A 17,452-nucleotide genomic window follows, 5' to 3' on the forward strand; every position below is an offset into this window, starting at 1 on the left:
GAGAAACTCGCGAAAAGCTAAGTTCTCGGGTTTTGAAATTCTCGTTTGTGTTCGAGAAAAATTCGTAAGCTCTTACACTGAAAGAAAAATACAGGTAAAATCAACCGAATTACGGGTCAATTCAACCGAACTTTCTGTCAATTTGTATCCATCGATCAACTGCGCACAAATCGTTGATTCGTAATTGACCGTTTTAGTAGTCAAATGAACAAAAAAAGTTGTTGCGACAGCTTTCTATGAAAATACCTATGTTGTCATATAAATAAATAAATGTAAGGCGCGATAACCTCCGGAGAGATTTTAAGCCGAACTTCTCTTCCAATTTGCATTGTGCTCCTTTTAAATTTTTCTTGCAAATTGGCGGGACGGGACCGACTTGTTTTATGCCGACTCCGAACGGCATCTGCACGTCATACGAGTTTTCACTGAAAGCATTTCATGGCAGAAATCCATTCGGAGGGCTTGCCAAACACTGCCGAGGGGCGACCCCGCTTAGAACATTTTTCTTCGAATTGAAAAAGCTTGTTTCTAAAATTTTGATGTTACTTTGGCCGGGGTGTGTGAACCCAGGGTCTTCGGTGTGGTAGGCGGAGCACGCTACCATCACACCACTGCGGCCGCCATATAAATACGTAAATATGTGAATACATAAAACGCATGCTTGCTACATATACATACATATGAATATAGAAATGAAAATAATAGTCACAAAACTGATTCTCAATTCTTTCAGTTGCAGCTCAGCTCATTCTCAATTTCTTCTCTCGCATGTAGTTGCCACACTTGATTTTTTCGAACAAAACTTTTAATATAAATGTTTGACGTAACATTTTAAAAAGAGAACTTGTAAGTTACAGAAAAGTAAAGAATCAAATCGCAGGAAGGTAATTCACCACTGCAGTAACTTTACATGTAATTCGGCAAGTTTAGTTTTCGTAACACTTTAAGTTGAAACAATTCCAAAACAACTCAAACTTTTATTTTGTCGGAAACATCAACATTAAAAAAGGATTTTTTTTTATTATCTTGTTAGATTCGTTCGCGTGAGTAAAAATTCATAAAAACTTGAACAAAATGTTACTAAATTTGGAAAAATCCTGTTCGTTCAAGCAAAACTTTTGCAACAAGAGGGCGCAATTTTGCTTTGAAGAGAAGTTGCAAAATTGTACCCGATATCAATTTGTATTGATAACTGAAAAACTAGTTTTTTGTTGTTTTCCCATTTTGTGTGTTTTTTCGATTTGATGGTTTTCTTATTTTGGTGTTTTTTTTTTAACAAGTGGCACCATCATCATAAGTACAAAGTAGAGAGCGCAGTGAGCGTAAAATTCTCTTTGAAATTTGCTCATGTATTGACAGTTGATCGCCGTTGAAATGACCTGTAATGTGGCAGTTACCCACCGACGTGTGCCGTACGTAAGGACGTTTGTCGTACGAAGCACATTTGACCGAACCCTCAAGCCCGTAGGAATCAATGTGTGCGTCTGTGTACATGTACATAAGATATTTGTGTGTGTATTGTTTACAGATAAGCACTGTTGCCATTGACCATTTTGCATGCATGCTTATGGAAACATCAACATTTTCCAATTTAATTTTTGATGTTGCAAAAGGCTGGAATTAATATTAAATAAAAATAAATAGATTACATATATATAATCTGCACTTTTACATAATTATTTCGAATTATTTTCACAATTTTTCAAACTTTAATTAGGAGTTTTTGCATAAAACTGCAAACGGTCAAAAATTAGCGCACAAAAGTTTACTAGGCAACTCTGTCTAGTGAGAGAGCGATCAGCTGACACGTTCATACGGAAAAAATCAAAATTGTTTTGATTTCTACGTTCCGCGCTACGTACGTACGGGCGTTGCACGTCGGTGAGTTTTCGTTTACATTGCACACTCATAAGATAGGTCGTGTCAGCTGACACGTTTTTTCTACGTACGTTCGTGAGTAATCACGGCTTAAGATCAGTTGTGTTAACAGAAAAATCAGTTAGTTTGATTAGGAATCTGTCAATTTTACAAAATTTTGCTCGCTTGACAAAAAACTCGGTCGAATTAACCGTAATTCGATCAATTTCACCGAATCTCCATTAAGTTAAGAACTACAGAACCGATTTGTTGATTTTACTAGCACCATTTCTTTCAGTGTAACACCTCCAGTAAAATTTTGATTTGAGCAAAAGGGTCGTGGCACATTCCCCACAAATGGGATTTTTCAGAACTATGGCTGCCGTAAAAACTTAGGTTATTTAAACACCTAAAATTTGACTGCATTGTTGAGTTTGCCTGTTATTCCTTTTGGACGTTTAGTAATCTGACGCCATTAAAGAATTTGTTAGCTTCAGTCTATCTATATCTTCTATAAAAATCAAATTCTGTTGTGAGTGTTCCCTATGGAAACGTATTTCCGACACTTCAATCATCACCAAATTTTGGGTATAGGTTCATTCGATCATGACGAAGGTTTTTCATATTTCAGAATTAAGAATTTTAAATAAAAAAATTTTTTTTGGCTATGCGAACGAGCAATCTTAGCTCCCAAAAATGATCACGTATAAAAAATCAATGATCGCATTCAAAACCAAATTCCTGGTGAAGTGGCGACACAGTTACAGATGAAGATCAAATTGTGAATTATCCAATTGAATTTCTCCTTAGGGCCACCTGGAATGCCTGCGCATTATTAAATTTGCAAATTGGCTCACCAATCATGCTTCTTCTGAATTTAGACCCACCAAAATTGTGCAATGGAACCAGACTTTGCGATAAGAAATTAAAGCCGAATGTAAGCGAAGCAACAATCATCAGCGGTAAAAGCAAAGTTGAAGATGTGCTCATACCACGGATCCCAATGATTTCCTGTACGCCTTGCTTTTGCAATTACAATCAACAAAGCATAAGGGCAATCGCGTAATGTTGCAGGATTAAATTTAGAGAGTCCGTGCTTTTCCCATGGCCAGCTATATGTTGCTTGCTCTAGAGTTGGAAAACCAAAAATTTGTTTATCTTTGCACCGAACGAAAAAACGAAAAATATTGTGTACACACTTGCATTACAATAAGATACAATAATAAAATATTTTAAACGAAAATTTCACCAAATATGCGTACAAAATTTGATTCAATTTACAGAACAATAAACTAAATTATCCACAAACAAAACAGAAAAAATAACGCAACATTCATTCGATCTCGGGCGTTACAACGTACGCTGAGTAAAGCTAGTTATAAATAAAACACATATTAAAAATTTCCAATTCTTATTTTTTTTAAATTCGAAATGAATTTTGAAGGTTTCAATTATTTACAGGAATGACATTTCTAGCATAAAAAAAAATTCCGAATCAAATAAAATTCTTCCCTACTTAGCATTGTTTTAAGTTTTTTTAATTTCAACATTGAAACTTTAATTTTAATAATTTATTTATTAATAATTATTATAAGGTTAATTCATAAACAATATTAACGTAAATAAGTATTTATATATTTTTTTTTCAGTATTCTTTACAGCGGTGTCATAAAGATTAATATAATCCTAGGAAATTTAACAATCGTAAATATTTTATTATTTTACAAGTACTAATCTTACGTATTATAACTTAATTTGTATACTTACATAAGCAATATTATTAAAAATTGTTTTTAAGTAATAAAAAAAAAAAAATAAATGTAAGGCGCGATAACCTCCGAAGAGATCTAAGGCCGAGCTTCTCTTCCAACTTGCGTCGTGCTCCTCTTGCTTTTCCCTACAAATTGGCCGGACGGGACCTACATGTTTTATGCCGACTCCGAACGGCATCTGCAAGGCAGATGAGTTTTCACTGAGAGCTTTTCATGGCAGAAATACACCCGGAGCGCTTGCCAAACACTGCCGAGGGGCGACCCTGCTTAGAAAAATTGTCTTCTAATTGAAAAACCTTATTTCCAAAATTTTGATTTTGCTTTGCCCGGGGTGTGAACCCAGGGCATTCGGTGTGGTAGGCGGAGCACGCTACCTTCACACCACGGCGGCCGTTTTTAAGTAATACATATTCTATAATTTGGATAACTTTTTAGTGTTGGATAACTAAGTTATAAATCGGAAAATAGGTTAAGTGATGACCGAACAAACGAAAATTGTTCGAATTCGAATAACAAACAGTAAAGCGAAATATTGGTACAGGGGCGCTATACATGACGAGTTTTAATCTGAAAATTAATTTAAAATTAATTTAAAAGACATAGCATTCAATTAAATTGGCGCCGGCTTCCGAATTTAAGATTTCATCTTCGAAAAATAAGGATAATAGCTCGATCCGAAGTTTTTTGGATTGTTTGCCCATTATGTAAATCAGTTCGAAACTACATTTTCTCAAAAATGTATGGGTTTCATTAAAAATAAATACAACGGAGCACAAAAATAGCTGCAAAAGTTATTAACAAATTTTATGAGTTATTTGCTTCTTTTATTTTTTTCGAATCAATTTTTTTCTAGTTTTTGGACGATTTAAAAACATGCTTTAAGGGATCTGATCACGAAAACTAGTTTCAAAGACGTTTTCGAAAACTTCGATAGGTGTTAAAAATTAAAAATCTTCAAGCAAATCTCGAAACCTATTTGAAAACCACTATCAGCAGTCTGGATTTGTTTACTGAAATAATTCTCTTCTCTTGGAAAATACTAGAGCCTTTCTAGGACCTGTCCTCCTTACTTTTTTGTTGATTCTTTCTAAAGTCTCAATTTGGCCAGCGCAGTTTTTCTCAATGAAATACAGTGAGCTGACAGCTCGTAATATTAATAACTTGGCGCGATTAACCTCCGAAAAGTTTAAGACCGGGCTGCTCATACACTGCCACCTCTATTGCGACTTTAAGACCCTCGTTGTTGTTGTAGCGATAAGGACACTCCCAAGGCCTTGGGTTAGGGGATTAGAATATACCCGCGGTAGGTATGCTTGTCGTAAGAAGCAACTAAATTACCAAATTGATTCAAGGGGTTGTGCAGCGCAACCCAACCCGATTGTCAACCTCACCTACCCGTGGAGAATCCTGTTTCATTAACAGCGGAGGCTCTGGCGACCCCAAGTTTCTCATGGAACTAGGGGGTTGGGAGGGCGAAGTGGCGTAGAAGGTTTAATATGGTCCTATAAATCATTCCCGAGATGGTCGGGCTAGTACCTTAATGGTGCTTTGTTACCGGAACTTACCGGATCTATATCCGGCAAAGGACCCAAAGCCTTCGGGGTGTGTCTTTATCGTTAATACAACAACAACAAACGAATGCATTAGTCTTCGAATCATTTTTTTTTTTTCAATTTTCGAAATGGCGAATAAAAATTTTGGTATATTTTCAAAAATAAATATGCATGTACATGCAAAATTTTAAGCCGGGCTCTATATATAGCTTTTCGAATTTAGTTTATAAAATGAAATATCGAATTTAGTTTTTTTAGGTTTCGAAATATGAAAATAAATTAATCAAACGATATGTACTTATAAAGTTTCAAGTTAAATACATATTATATTCGAATAAAAATTAATCTTTGAATCTAGATTTTCTTTAACTTTAGAATTGTAAACAAAATTTGTATAAATTAAAAGAGAACAAATAGAAAAATATTTTAGTACATTTCCAAGAATTGAAAAATAACTGCCTGAGTCGTGGCCAGTTACAAGATGTATTTGAAAAACTTTTGGTTTTGGAAGTTTTAACTTTTGTAAGCTTTTCTGAAAAGTTTTTTAAATCGAGTATGGTTTATTTTGATCTAATTATCGGTTGCTTTACATCTCTCAAGGCGAAACTACATAACCCGTATTTGGATAAGTTTCCTCGTTGTGCTTACTCAAATTAACCATCACAAATTATTATAATTAATATATTTTTTTTTTTTTTTTTTATTATCCATAAATAAGAAATGGTTTACATTGTGAGGATTATATGCATATATTGTCTTACTTTAATAAGTGTATATATGTGGTGCTGCAATAAAAACACAATTGTGTAGTCAAAATAAAATACCTCGCTCATTTACTTCAATAGTGTCATAACTCAAAAAACACGACTTTTGAGTTAATAACATATAAGCGTACCCAATATCTTGATCTATGTTATAAAAAAATCTTTGTGATCGGTTACAAATTTACCACGTGCTATAAAAATGAAAATATGCCTTTATATGCGTAACATATGGCAGTTAAAATCTTCGAATGGCTCTCCTGGAAAATTTTGTTTTTTGAGTTATGACACTATTGGAGTAAATGAGCGATCTGTTTATGTGTTTTTCGCTTTTATAAAACTCTAAAGTGCATATAAAATAAGGTATTTATAACTACATATATAATTAATTTTGCTATTAGATTTTTTGGCCAAATAATGCTAATACATACCTAAAGTATTTTGTTTTTGTTATAATTTTTTTTAACGTAAATTGCAAAACAAGGAAGAGGTTTACAAAAATATTGTAATTGCTCGTGAGCAGACCTATTAGTTAATTTAATGTTTCCATTGCGTAAACAAAAAAATGGTTAAGCCAACATACATAGCGTATATGTAAATAATATTATAATATTGTAATGAAATACATATGCAGTTAATATACTAAAACGCACCATTTGTTGTTTGCTCACTGGTTTAGCGTTCGTCGCACAAAAAAAAAAAAAACATTATATTTACTTTTTTTGTGTATGTATCCATATCTCCCAGTGTTTTAAGTTGCGTTTCCAATAAGGTGTTAATTCTATTTGACATAAATGTTCAAGAAAAAGTGGGTATCAATATTAGGTACATACATATCTAAATACATATTAATGTAGCACAAAGGAAGATCGTGTTTTCTGAGTCAATTATGTTTCATAATTATAGTTTAAAAAAGAGAGATCTTCGTACAAAGCAATGCGTTATGCAAAACGCAAATGCAAATATCATCAACGAAATGATTTAGAGCTAAGCTATTTTCGTACGCCATTTTTTGCTAGCTTTTTGTTACTTCATCCCATTTCCTTGGACTTACAGGCGTTTGCTAAGAGCGCTCAATCAACAAAAATTAAATAGATAATAACTAAACTATAACGCAAACACACAAATTACTACATACTACTCGTCTCGTCGTCCAACGAATACACAAGTGTCTACTATATAATACTATAATATGTCGTTATCGTTAATTTTGCGCGCGCCCTTTGTTTCGTTTTTTGTGTTGCTGTTACTGCTGCTCGACGATCCCTTCGCTATTTGTGTTTGTTGCCCATTCGAAAATAACACATGCTGATGTACTTGTCGTGAAAAATTATCATTGTTATTATCATCGTCGCCAGCTGCATCAGCACCACATTTGTCTTCTAACTTTGCATCATCTATGCAACTTTCGTCCAGGAGCGCATTCACTGTCGCCTCACCACCACCTTCCGTCAATGTGTTGTCAATTTGCGGTGCAATTAATTTGGAACGTTCATTATCGACAAAATCATCGAATAAACTTGGCCATGCTTCAGTATCATCATAATTATTAATATCACACTGTTCGGAGAAATTTAAAAACATATTCCATGTATCTTTCGGTATACCACGTATGCTGGGATGCTGCTCGAGAAAATGTATCCAATTGTCGAGCAGTTCTGGCGTATGCACCGTGAATACCAATTTCCATAAACTGATGGCCATGTCTAATGAGAGTATACGCTGATCGGGTTCGAGGCCGAAACTGTGGTGAAAATATATTTTATATATTTATAACATTTTCTAAACTTAAAAAAAAAACTTTGGATAGCTAAATTGGATAGCTTACCGAAATGTAAAACGATAAAGTTGTTTAAACATTTCTGTATCCACTTTGAGCATTTCAATCGTTTGCTCCAGTCTTATACGTATGGTTTCAATGGAATCTGCACACATTTTATGCAAGCCTTCAATGAATTCTGTTTTAGTGAAACGGCACATTTGCGATGCATCCAAACACCATGCCAATACCAGTATCGCAAATTCATCGGGCTGGTATTTGAGGTCATGACACAAGCGTTCAATGCCTTCTGTGAGTATCATATCCTCATCGGTGTCTTTATATTCTTCAAAAAGTTGATTAAGTGTATTGTCGGATACTTCTAGCGTTTCTTTAACGGCTGTAAAGAATTGAACATTTATAGAAATAATAATTGTGTTTGTTGTCGGAGCAATTAATGTAAAAGCAAGTTTCAGTGAGTATGGGAGTAGTTTCTTGTCCGTGTTAGAGCTGCACCAGTATGATTTGCATCTTGCATACTTGCTGTGAATGATTCGAGGATTTAGATCGCAGTAGTTCACCGAAGGAGAACAAACTCTCGAATCACCATAAAAATGCCAGTTTGAGCCCTTTCATATCGGTTGGAGGAAGTGTCATGTTTGTGTCCATGCAATAAAGAGCCAGACCAGAGAAAAAGTCCCCCCAGCGCGTTAGGGGGCTTAGAATATACCCTGTCGTAGAATATACACCTACCCGTGGCAAATCCTGTTTCTTAACAGCCCTGGATCTGGCGACCCCAAGCTCCCCATGTGTGTAGGGGTTGGAGCGATATGGCCTAGAAGGTTTCATGTGGTCATACCAAATCGTTCCCGAGATGGTCGGGCTAGTACCTTGACGGTGCTTGTTACCGGAACGTACCGGATCTGCATCCGGCAAAGAACCATCAGCATCGATAACACTCCCCAAGACCTTCGGGGAGTGTCCTTATCGCTACAACAACCAGAGGAAAAGTAGTTAAGTTACAACAGGTGGCAACGGTATTATATCAACATGCCAACATCAATAGTCGTCAGCAACATATGGTTGGAATGGTTTCGATTTATAGAAGAAGTGTGGAGAGCAACAATCCTAATTGAATCATTCCAGGTAAAAAGGTCATCGACTACTAAGATAGTTGCAGGTCTTTGAACTTAAGTGAAAATATGTGACTATCTTGTGTCCTCGTTATAGGGGGCAAACGCCAAACTACTGAAACTAAATCACAAAAAAATATTCCATCTCTGAAGGAGTCGAAATATACGAAGATTTTAGAAAAATAACATTTTAAGAAGCGTGTCCAATTGACACGGCTTAAAAGGCAGTGTCTAGTTATTTGTTTGACAAGCAAATCGAGGGAGAGCGATATACTTGAAAGTCTGAAATATCAAGTGTTAAGTCAACTGACAGTATGTGTCAGATCAGCCGAGTCATCGCTAGCACTTTCCCTCTTTTTCATTCAAACGTCAACATATCGAAGGTAATGTAGCACTGGGTATGACTTACTGTTTGGATAGATCCAGCTAGATTGGTATTCTATAAGGAAATTAATAAATTACTGTTATTTTGTTACAGTTATACTTACCCGTCGTTATTATATCACTCATTGTAGCGGTATTTCCATTAAGCAGTACCAAAGATTTCTTAAAACTATTTCGCTTAGTATCACAATTGTTTTCGTTCTTTAGTGGACTTCTGGGCGAAAGCAATTCATCAGTTTCTGGAATGATAGCATAAATGTTAATTTTGCTTATAAATAATCATTTGCAAAATTTTGCACTTGCATTGGTCTGGTAAAAAAAGATTTTTTAAATTGCATTTTTTTAGTCTTGTTAATCAAAGCATATTCATTTTAATCAGATGGCTGAGTTAATGCTATAGCTAATAATATTTTGTATACTATAGGTGATGTAGCATCAAAAATACCAATATAATTTTGATGATTTTGTCGTTGCGAAAAAAAGTGTTTTGCGCGGATATAGTTTAGGTCTAAATAGTGTTGGACCCAACCAGGTTAGTTTTGATTAGCGCGGCCAAAGGCCACCAATACAGAAAGGTGTTCTGCGCAAAAATACTATGGAAGGCAACCCTGGTTTCGGAGCGATCCGGGGCCATTTTTCAGGTTTTCGTTATTATTTTTTGAGATGCAAGACTTTTGGCTTCCCTTTTCGGATTCGCGATCCTGGATACAAAACGCGTCTTTAAAACGTGTATTAATTAATTGTTATGCTTTCGTATAGAATTACCCAAAATTCCAAAGGAATATTTAGAATTGGGCTGACAAACGACATCTAGTGGGACTTTTCTCCAGTGTGTATCTTTTAGGCTCCGCGACCATATTGGAGACGCGTAGCATACAAGCTGCCAGCTAATTGCTTTATAAGTGGGTAAAAGCGTTTGTTCGTCTTTGCTCCAATTACTGCCGGCGAGGACGATATAGTATATATAAAACCAATTTACCAATATTATTAGTGTAGGTCGAATAGACTCAGAGTACGATTTTAAAAAATTTACAAGTAACACCGAAATAGTTCCGATATAATTCTTAAAATAATTTCGGAAACATGTCGAAAATAAATAAGTCATGGATAAAAATTATCACTCATCAATTGCAAAATTAAACCAAAAGTAGTCCCGAAAAAATACGGAGATAGTACCGAAGTTATCCAGTAATGGATACCCCAGCGTGTTGGGGGTCAGAATATACCCGCGGTTGGTATGCCTGTCGTAAGAGGCGACTAAAATAACAGATTCAAGGGACTGTGTAGCGCAACCCTTCAGATTGCCAGCTCAACATATAGCTTCTCCAAACCAAATTGTCAACCTCACCTATCCGCGGCGAATCCTGTTTCACTAACAGACGAACTTGGGGGTGGGGATGGAGAAATGACCTGAAGGTTTAATGTGGCCATATAAGTCGTTCCCGAGATGGTGTTGCTGTGTTACCGGAGCATATTGGATCTGTATCCGGCAAAGGACCATTACATCGATAAACCTCCCCAAAGCCTTCGGGGAGCAACCGTATCGCTACAACAACAACAAGTAATGGTATTGAAAGAGTCCCGAAATGATGCCTAAAATAGTTTCGATAATAACTTGAAAAAATTTTTCCAAAGTCCCAAGTTATCCTGTAACATTCCTAAAATGATTCCATAAACAATGCGGAAATTATCCCGTAAGTCCAAAGATCATCCTTTAAAGAAATTGCTTACTTAATTAAAAATATTGCAAAATTGTCAAATATTCACTTCTAAATAAGACATTAACGAACAACTCTTAGAATTATTAAGCTTATTTCATATAAATAAATGTAAGAAACGTACCTTCAATGTGTGGCTTTTGGCAGGTGGGCATAGATGTTGCATTTGGTATGTCCGAGTTTTCGGATGCCGATTGGAAGCAATGCAGGCAATTACCCATTTTGTTATGTTTAGCCTTCTAACTAGAAGCTGGTAGTTTTCAGCACCTAGAAATTAACGCATACCTGAATTATGATGGCTTTCGTCAAACTGCGATTGGTTTACAGCACTGACGACTTTGTGATTAACAACAGCTTAAATGTAAGCAGTTGTTTATGAATTTTTAATTGTTTTTATTAAATATAAATATTTATGTATTCTATTTGTGCAACATTGGCAGTAGTAAAGACGAACGACGACGGGTAGTATATGGTATTTGATTTACATTAAAATATATTTCCACTATTGATATTCTATCCAGATTGATTGGTTTTTGCTGGTTTGGCTGACTCAATTATAGGGGAGAAGAAGCTTGCGAAACCGTGGTAACTAAACAGCACAATGATTATTGCAGACCCAGGCGGTGCTGCTGCCAAGTAGGCAACTTACGAGGGTCATGTTTAGTAGACAATCTGTCGCAATGCCTCCTCACAAAATTTGTATTTTTTTCCTGTGCACTTGTTTTTTGCACCTTATTAGATTTCTTAACTAGGTGGGGTGGCAGGTAGTGACTGAGCAATATTTACAACATCGACAAAAATGTTTTATTCAACTATGGGCTCTCCTACAGCTGCTGCCCTTTATGGAAAATTATTGGTTGTTTATTTGATTGTTATTCCTCCAAGAAAAACATAAAACGGCAGTTAGTGAAAATATTTATTTATTTTACTTATTATCTGTGTATTTCTTTCCTTGCACTTTATCACTTTTTGACATTACCCCATGCAGTGTTGCATTCGATGCGAAATTAGCGTTGCCGGCTAAAATTCGTTTTTCTTAAACTTTTAACTTACCAAAAGAATAGCTGTTTTTTTAATCTATGTGTTTTGTTTACATCTATAGACGTTTACGCTTAAACTTTAAATGGACTGCTAAGCGTCAAACTTTAAATAAACCAGGGATGCACCTTAACGTTAAGCTAATCGTTTATCAAAAAATTTCCACCGTTTCCGTTGAAACACTTCGAAATATTATCGATAAAGAAATTATCAAGATAAATTGTATCTCGTTTTTAACCGAAACGAAAAGCTTTCGTTAACGTTAAAAACGTTAACAAAAACGTGATACTTTATGTTTGAATTGTGCTGGCAATGCTATAGCCATGGTGAAGCCGTAAGGTAGTAACAACGAGCGCACATACACACACAAACACTATGTAATTTGTTTGTGTAATTCGTTGGTGGTAATGTCAAAAATACTCTGAGAAATGTTCGTACTGTCAAAATTCATGAGAAAAGTTGCAATCAGCTTGGCTAATGCTTTCACCTTTAATGACTCCGCCATCAATCAGCTTTGCCAGCATAGTTTGAAATTAATAATCAACATAAACGATTTGATTTCGTTTTGATATGGCAGAAAACGAAACGAAATCATTTCGTTAATTTGACGATCTTAACGTTAATAAACGAAACGAAATGACTTCGTTTCGTTTATTAACGTTGATTATCGTAACGAAATGATATCGTTTCGTTGGTTAAGCATGCCTGAAATAAACCTCTGAAATTGCTGCGCATAAAATGTGTACTACTAAATTTCAATACGCATTACACTCAGATGTAACTAAATTATGTGTCTATGTTTCACCTCTACACTACCTCTCCTCGTGTTCCAATGATACATGAACCAGATACGGATAGAGATTTAAAGGCCAATTAATGGAGACTTATAACTATAAAACCATAACCAGATAAAACAGCTGATCGAACCTACCTTATGGAAATCAATGTAATCGATTAATGGTGCCATACCATAACGCTAACGCCATAACCACACCATAGCCAACCAATGGGTTTTTGGTTTCTCGCCATATCCATAACTTAAAAATATTTGAGTTGGTGAATTTAATAACTTTTTGTAGATTTTATTCATTGTTTTGGATACGTTATGACTAAGAGACTTATTTTTTGTGGAATATGTTTGTAATTTTTTGCGTTTTCTTCATTTTTATGAATTTTTCACGATTTTTAGGTTAAGGTACCATTAATCGATCACATTGGAGATGGTCAGAAGTCAGAGGCTGACTGTACTCAGAAGTCAGAGTCAGACTTTTCACCTCGTATAACAGCTGTTATACCAAAATTCTCAAAGAAAGAATTTAGCCCTTCAAATAAGGGAAGAGAGCGGACCACGCCCACATTTTTACTTTTTCAATTTGCTGAATGCGTTAACAAAAAAAAAAATAAACTTTCGAAATGTAGAATTTCGAAAGCCGATATCTATTTTTTGGAGGCTAGGTTCGAAAAACGGGGATAGCACTTTGTTTACTTAAGCCTCAATATCTACGAAAAAGTGGGTTTTGTCCAATTCCCAGAAAAAAAGTTGATTTTGTCGCATGGTGTTATTATTATAAATACGAAACAAGAGGTTTGACTCACTTATTTACTTTGACTTCCCCTATTTATGATATTTGGCATATCTTTATTAGCTTTTCAATGCAAACCATAATAATAATTTTTCCTCCAAAAATATCATGAGTTTCAGGTCTAAGTATAATAAGAATTAGGTAAAATAACAGTTGCAATAAATATTGAAGTTGCTATAACTTCTATGTTTATTATTTTAGTAATATGGTTTCAAAGCAACATTTTCTTGAATTTTTAAGTACTTTCGTTTGGTAAGGAAAAAAGGATACTTAAGGGGGGGGGGGGGGGGGTACAACTTTGTTAGCTGACCTAATCATGTGAAAACGACTTCATAGCTTAAAAGGACATTAAACGGAAATGTGAAGCTTCAACATCAATTTAAAAAATCGGACGTCAAATAACCAAGTTACAACGAAAACACCTTTTCGGCTGTATTTCGAAGGATTAAAAAAAAATTTTTTTTTCGAAACCCTCTCAACATAATCTTTAAATTTAGGGGCGGACATTAGCAACTTTTTTTTTTTACCCAGTCTAGTGTCCACTATTCACCGCAACCGATTCAGCTATAGACTATGCCCTATGGCCAACAGAGGTGTGTGTCTCCGCTTTTCGGTACAACATGTTCTGTAGCTAGTTATTTAATCACTGCTGCTAGATGGGTAACCTAACCATTATCTAAGTGAGGATAAACGTTTTTTTACACGCAAACGTATACGTATACACGTGTAAAAAAAAACACGGCTAATATATATTGTAGCCATAAGGACACTCCGGGAAGGTTTTGGGGACTGTTATCGATGTTGATTCTTGCCGGATATAGATACGGTACGTGCCGGAGTTGTTGTTGTTGTTGTTGTAGCGATAGGGTTGCTCCCCTAAGGCTTTGGGGAGTGTTATCGATGTGATGGTCCTTTTCCGGATACAAATCCGGTACGCTCCGGTACCATAGCACCATTAAGGTGCTAGCCCGACCATCTCGGGAACGATTTATGTGGCCGCGTTAAACCTTCAGGCCATTCCCTCCCTCCCTACCCCCAAGTTCTATGAGGAGCTTGGGGTCGCCAGAGCCGCGTCTGTTAGTGAAACAGGATTCGCCGCGGATAGGTGAGGTTGACAATTGGGTTTGGAGAAGCTCTATATTGCGCTGGCAACCTGAAAGGTTGCGCTACACAGCCACTTGAATCTGGTATTTTAGTCGCCTCTTACGACAGGCATACCTACCGCGGGTATATTCTGATCCCCTAAACCGCTGGGGTGTACGAAATAAATTTTTCGCCTTCGGTTTATTACTAATGATGTCAAGACGCGTCGTTTGACGACCCTCCCCTTATTTTTTGACGCGCATTAGCAGTCGACCCCTGTTCTAGACTTATACCTTTTCGGTAACAAGTACAACCTTAAGTAATATTCCAACCATCTCGGAAATGATTTAATATGACCGCATTGAACCTTTTGGGCCACCTCGCACCCCACCTTCTAATTCCATAAAGAGCTTGGGGTCGCCAGAGCCTTGCCTACTAAATAAGTTTATGATACAGGATTCGCCTCGCTTAGGTGAGGTGGACAATTGAATTGTGGAAGCAATGAATTGCGCTTATCAACACTGTAGTCTGAATTTTTTGTAGCATTAATGACACTCTCCGAAGGTTTTGGGGATTGGTATCGATGTTGATGATCCTTTGCCGGACGCAGATCCCGCATATTCTGGTAACAAACACTATTAAGGTACAGGCCGACCATCTCGGTAACGACTTAGTATGACTGATGAAGGATTCGCCTCGAGTAGGTATTTTGACAATTGGGTTGAAGAAGTTGCGAATCTAACAAGATTTTGTTTAGGTAGACGGTACTCGCGATGACAGACAATTTTAAACTCACGGCTTCTATTTTTTTTTATTCGAGAATATCTGAAGCCACTACTACGAACACACTATCTCTGCCTTTTCAACTTGACAAAGCATGGCGGGCGAAAGATGCTAGTACAGCAAATACACGATACGGCGTTAAGTTCGGTTAATGGTGATACCCCTCACGTGTAGCAGGAAATTTGCACAGCTCGCGAGATTTTCTATCTTCAGCCGTGTTTACTGGCAGCAGATACTTACTCTAGCATGCGATCACCATACTTCTCTCACTTAAACGATCAGTCAATTTCATTTCATAGGAATGCCGCACTTGGCTATAACAAATTAAGAGAGCATTCTTTTTCAACCTTCCTCACTCCTACAAATGTAGGAAAAGGAGAGGGCGCGTTTCGCAAGGTTATAGATTCGGCTTGACATCGCTTTATTCCGAAGCTGCCGCCTCTCGAAAGAAAGTGATCTTGTGAGACAACTAGTACCAGGAGACGCCCAAATTAAGTGCTTCATAATGGACATCCGACGGCTGGAGTAAGCCTTTAATTTAACGCACATTTGCTTATTTACGTTCCAACATATCGATAGGGTTGTCTAAAGACCTGTTTTGGATCCGGATGGCGAATCATAAACCAGAAACGAAAAATTACCGCTCTACATCTTTCTGTATCGGTGGCCTATGCCAGCGCTTAGAAAAAATATCCCTGGGGTGTATTCAATAACTCGCGGCTACAATTATTCGGAGCACCTTAACAGCTTCAACATCACTACCGGTGTTGGTAAGTTATGGTCAACCGTAAAGTCCCTTTCTAGTTTTTCGATGATTCGACATTAACCTCAACTAACTCCACTGCGACTCTCATATTGGCTTCACGCCGTCATCTGAAACTTTCAGCGGATAAAAACCCACCAGTCTAGGCTAGGTTCTATTATGCAATAATATGCTGATGCTCCGGCCTAGAAAGCGCCATTATCGAATTCCCCCTTGGAATCAAAAGAAAACAACACTTTGGTGTAAGCAAAAGCAGGTATCAAACCGGAGAAGCAAATGAGACGAAATTTTCACTGTCTATATATGTTTGGACCGTTAAATGCCAATTAAGAAGAACATGAATGGTGGTAAGAAAGATGAGAGGGCCCTTTAAAGAGAAAAGTTCATCGGAGGATTTATGAACCTGTTAATGGTAACGTTGCCGTAGGTCGAGAAGCGGATTTAATGCTAATTTAACTACGAGAACTGTAACTGACTTTCACCATACACCTGGTTCTGGAAGGGACACACGATCCGAGAAGCGACTCGCATTATTTGCTCTTAACCGCCTGGGCTATCCATATTTCGCCAATAAGGGCCGAGAAGATCGAGCTTTCCTCCAGCTGTCCGTTTCAACTCAGTGTAGGTCTTTACCTTGATCTGCTCCCATATATGAGTGCCCATAGCAGTATTTTCCAAGCCGGAGAGGCACAATATGACCCGGTAAAATAAGCATAAACATCTTTAGAAAACAGTTTTTTCCATTAGAAAATGTTTAATAATCGTATTTGTGGTCCCATTGGGCTCATATTTGGAACACATAATACATACATGAATAGAAAGCGACCTATGAAAAAAAAAAAACGCCGCTAGGTGGCGCAAGGATCGAGATATTCAAAAAAACCGTATTTGTGATCCGATTTGGCTCATATTTGGAACAAATAATACATACATGAATAGAAAGCGGCCTGTGAAAAAAATTGCCGCTAGGTGGCGCAAGAATCGAGATATTAAAAAAATCGTATTTGTAGTCCGATTTGGTCCATATTTGGAACAAATATTACATACAGTCCGGTAGAAGTGACGTCAAAATATTTTGTAGTTCGAGGAGGGAAAAGCATACGTAGCGCAGAGTCGAGTAAAGTCTTTCGAAGGATTATGTATTGAGGACTTAGATTGCAACAAATTGTCAAGAAAGAGTCCGTGTAATAATGAGTCACTAAATGAACTAAATAGAATGAGAAATAATAGGCAATTAAATAAAGACTAAAAACTCGAAAATAAAA

At 36.6% G+C, this 17,452-nt stretch overlaps 1 protein-coding gene across 2 annotated transcripts; it reads right to left on the reverse strand.

Moving 5' to 3' along the window:
- Positions 1-3,413: 3,413 nt before the first annotated feature.
- On the reverse strand, positions 3,414-11,903 carry SCCRO3 (defective in cullin neddylation 1 domain containing SCCRO3). 2 transcript variants are annotated; one of them, XM_067774967.1, is made up of 5 exons: positions 11,423-11,903; positions 11,062-11,204; positions 9,324-9,458; positions 7,772-8,102; positions 3,414-7,687 (listed from the first exon to the last, which is right to left on the reverse strand). In XM_067774967.1, exons 2-5 carry the CDS (start codon positions 11,156-11,158, stop codon positions 7,129-7,131), a joined length of 1,122 nt encoding a protein of 373 aa, XP_067631068.1. In that variant the 5' UTR covers positions 11,159-11,204; positions 11,423-11,903; the 3' UTR covers positions 3,414-7,128. The 2 variants fall into 2 exon arrangements, with proteins under 2 accessions (XP_067631068.1, XP_067631069.1); XM_067774968.1 differs by having other exon boundaries at positions 11,867-11,882.
- Between the last annotated feature and the right edge of the window lie 5,549 nt (positions 11,904-17,452).

Source organism: Eurosta solidaginis, chromosome 3 (assembly GCF_040869045.1).
Source record: "Eurosta solidaginis isolate ZX-2024a chromosome 3, ASM4086904v1, whole genome shotgun sequence".
Lineage (NCBI taxonomy): Eukaryota > Metazoa > Arthropoda > Insecta > Diptera > Tephritidae > Eurosta > Eurosta solidaginis.

Excerpts from the sequence above, each read along its gene's own strand:
- SCCRO3 (XM_067774967.1), bottom strand. The coding sequence starts at position 11,158 with ATGGGTAATTGCCTGCATTGCTTCCAATCGGCATCCGAAAACTCGGAC. Across the intron at positions 9,459-11,061 it reads CCAAAAGCCACACATTGAAG|AAACTGATGAATTGCTTTCG; the intron begins GTACGTTTCTTA and ends CTATCATTCCAG. Across the intron at positions 8,103-9,323 it reads GAGTGATATAATAACGACGG|CCGTTAAAGAAACGCTAGAA; the intron begins GTAAGTATAACT and ends AATTCTTTACAG.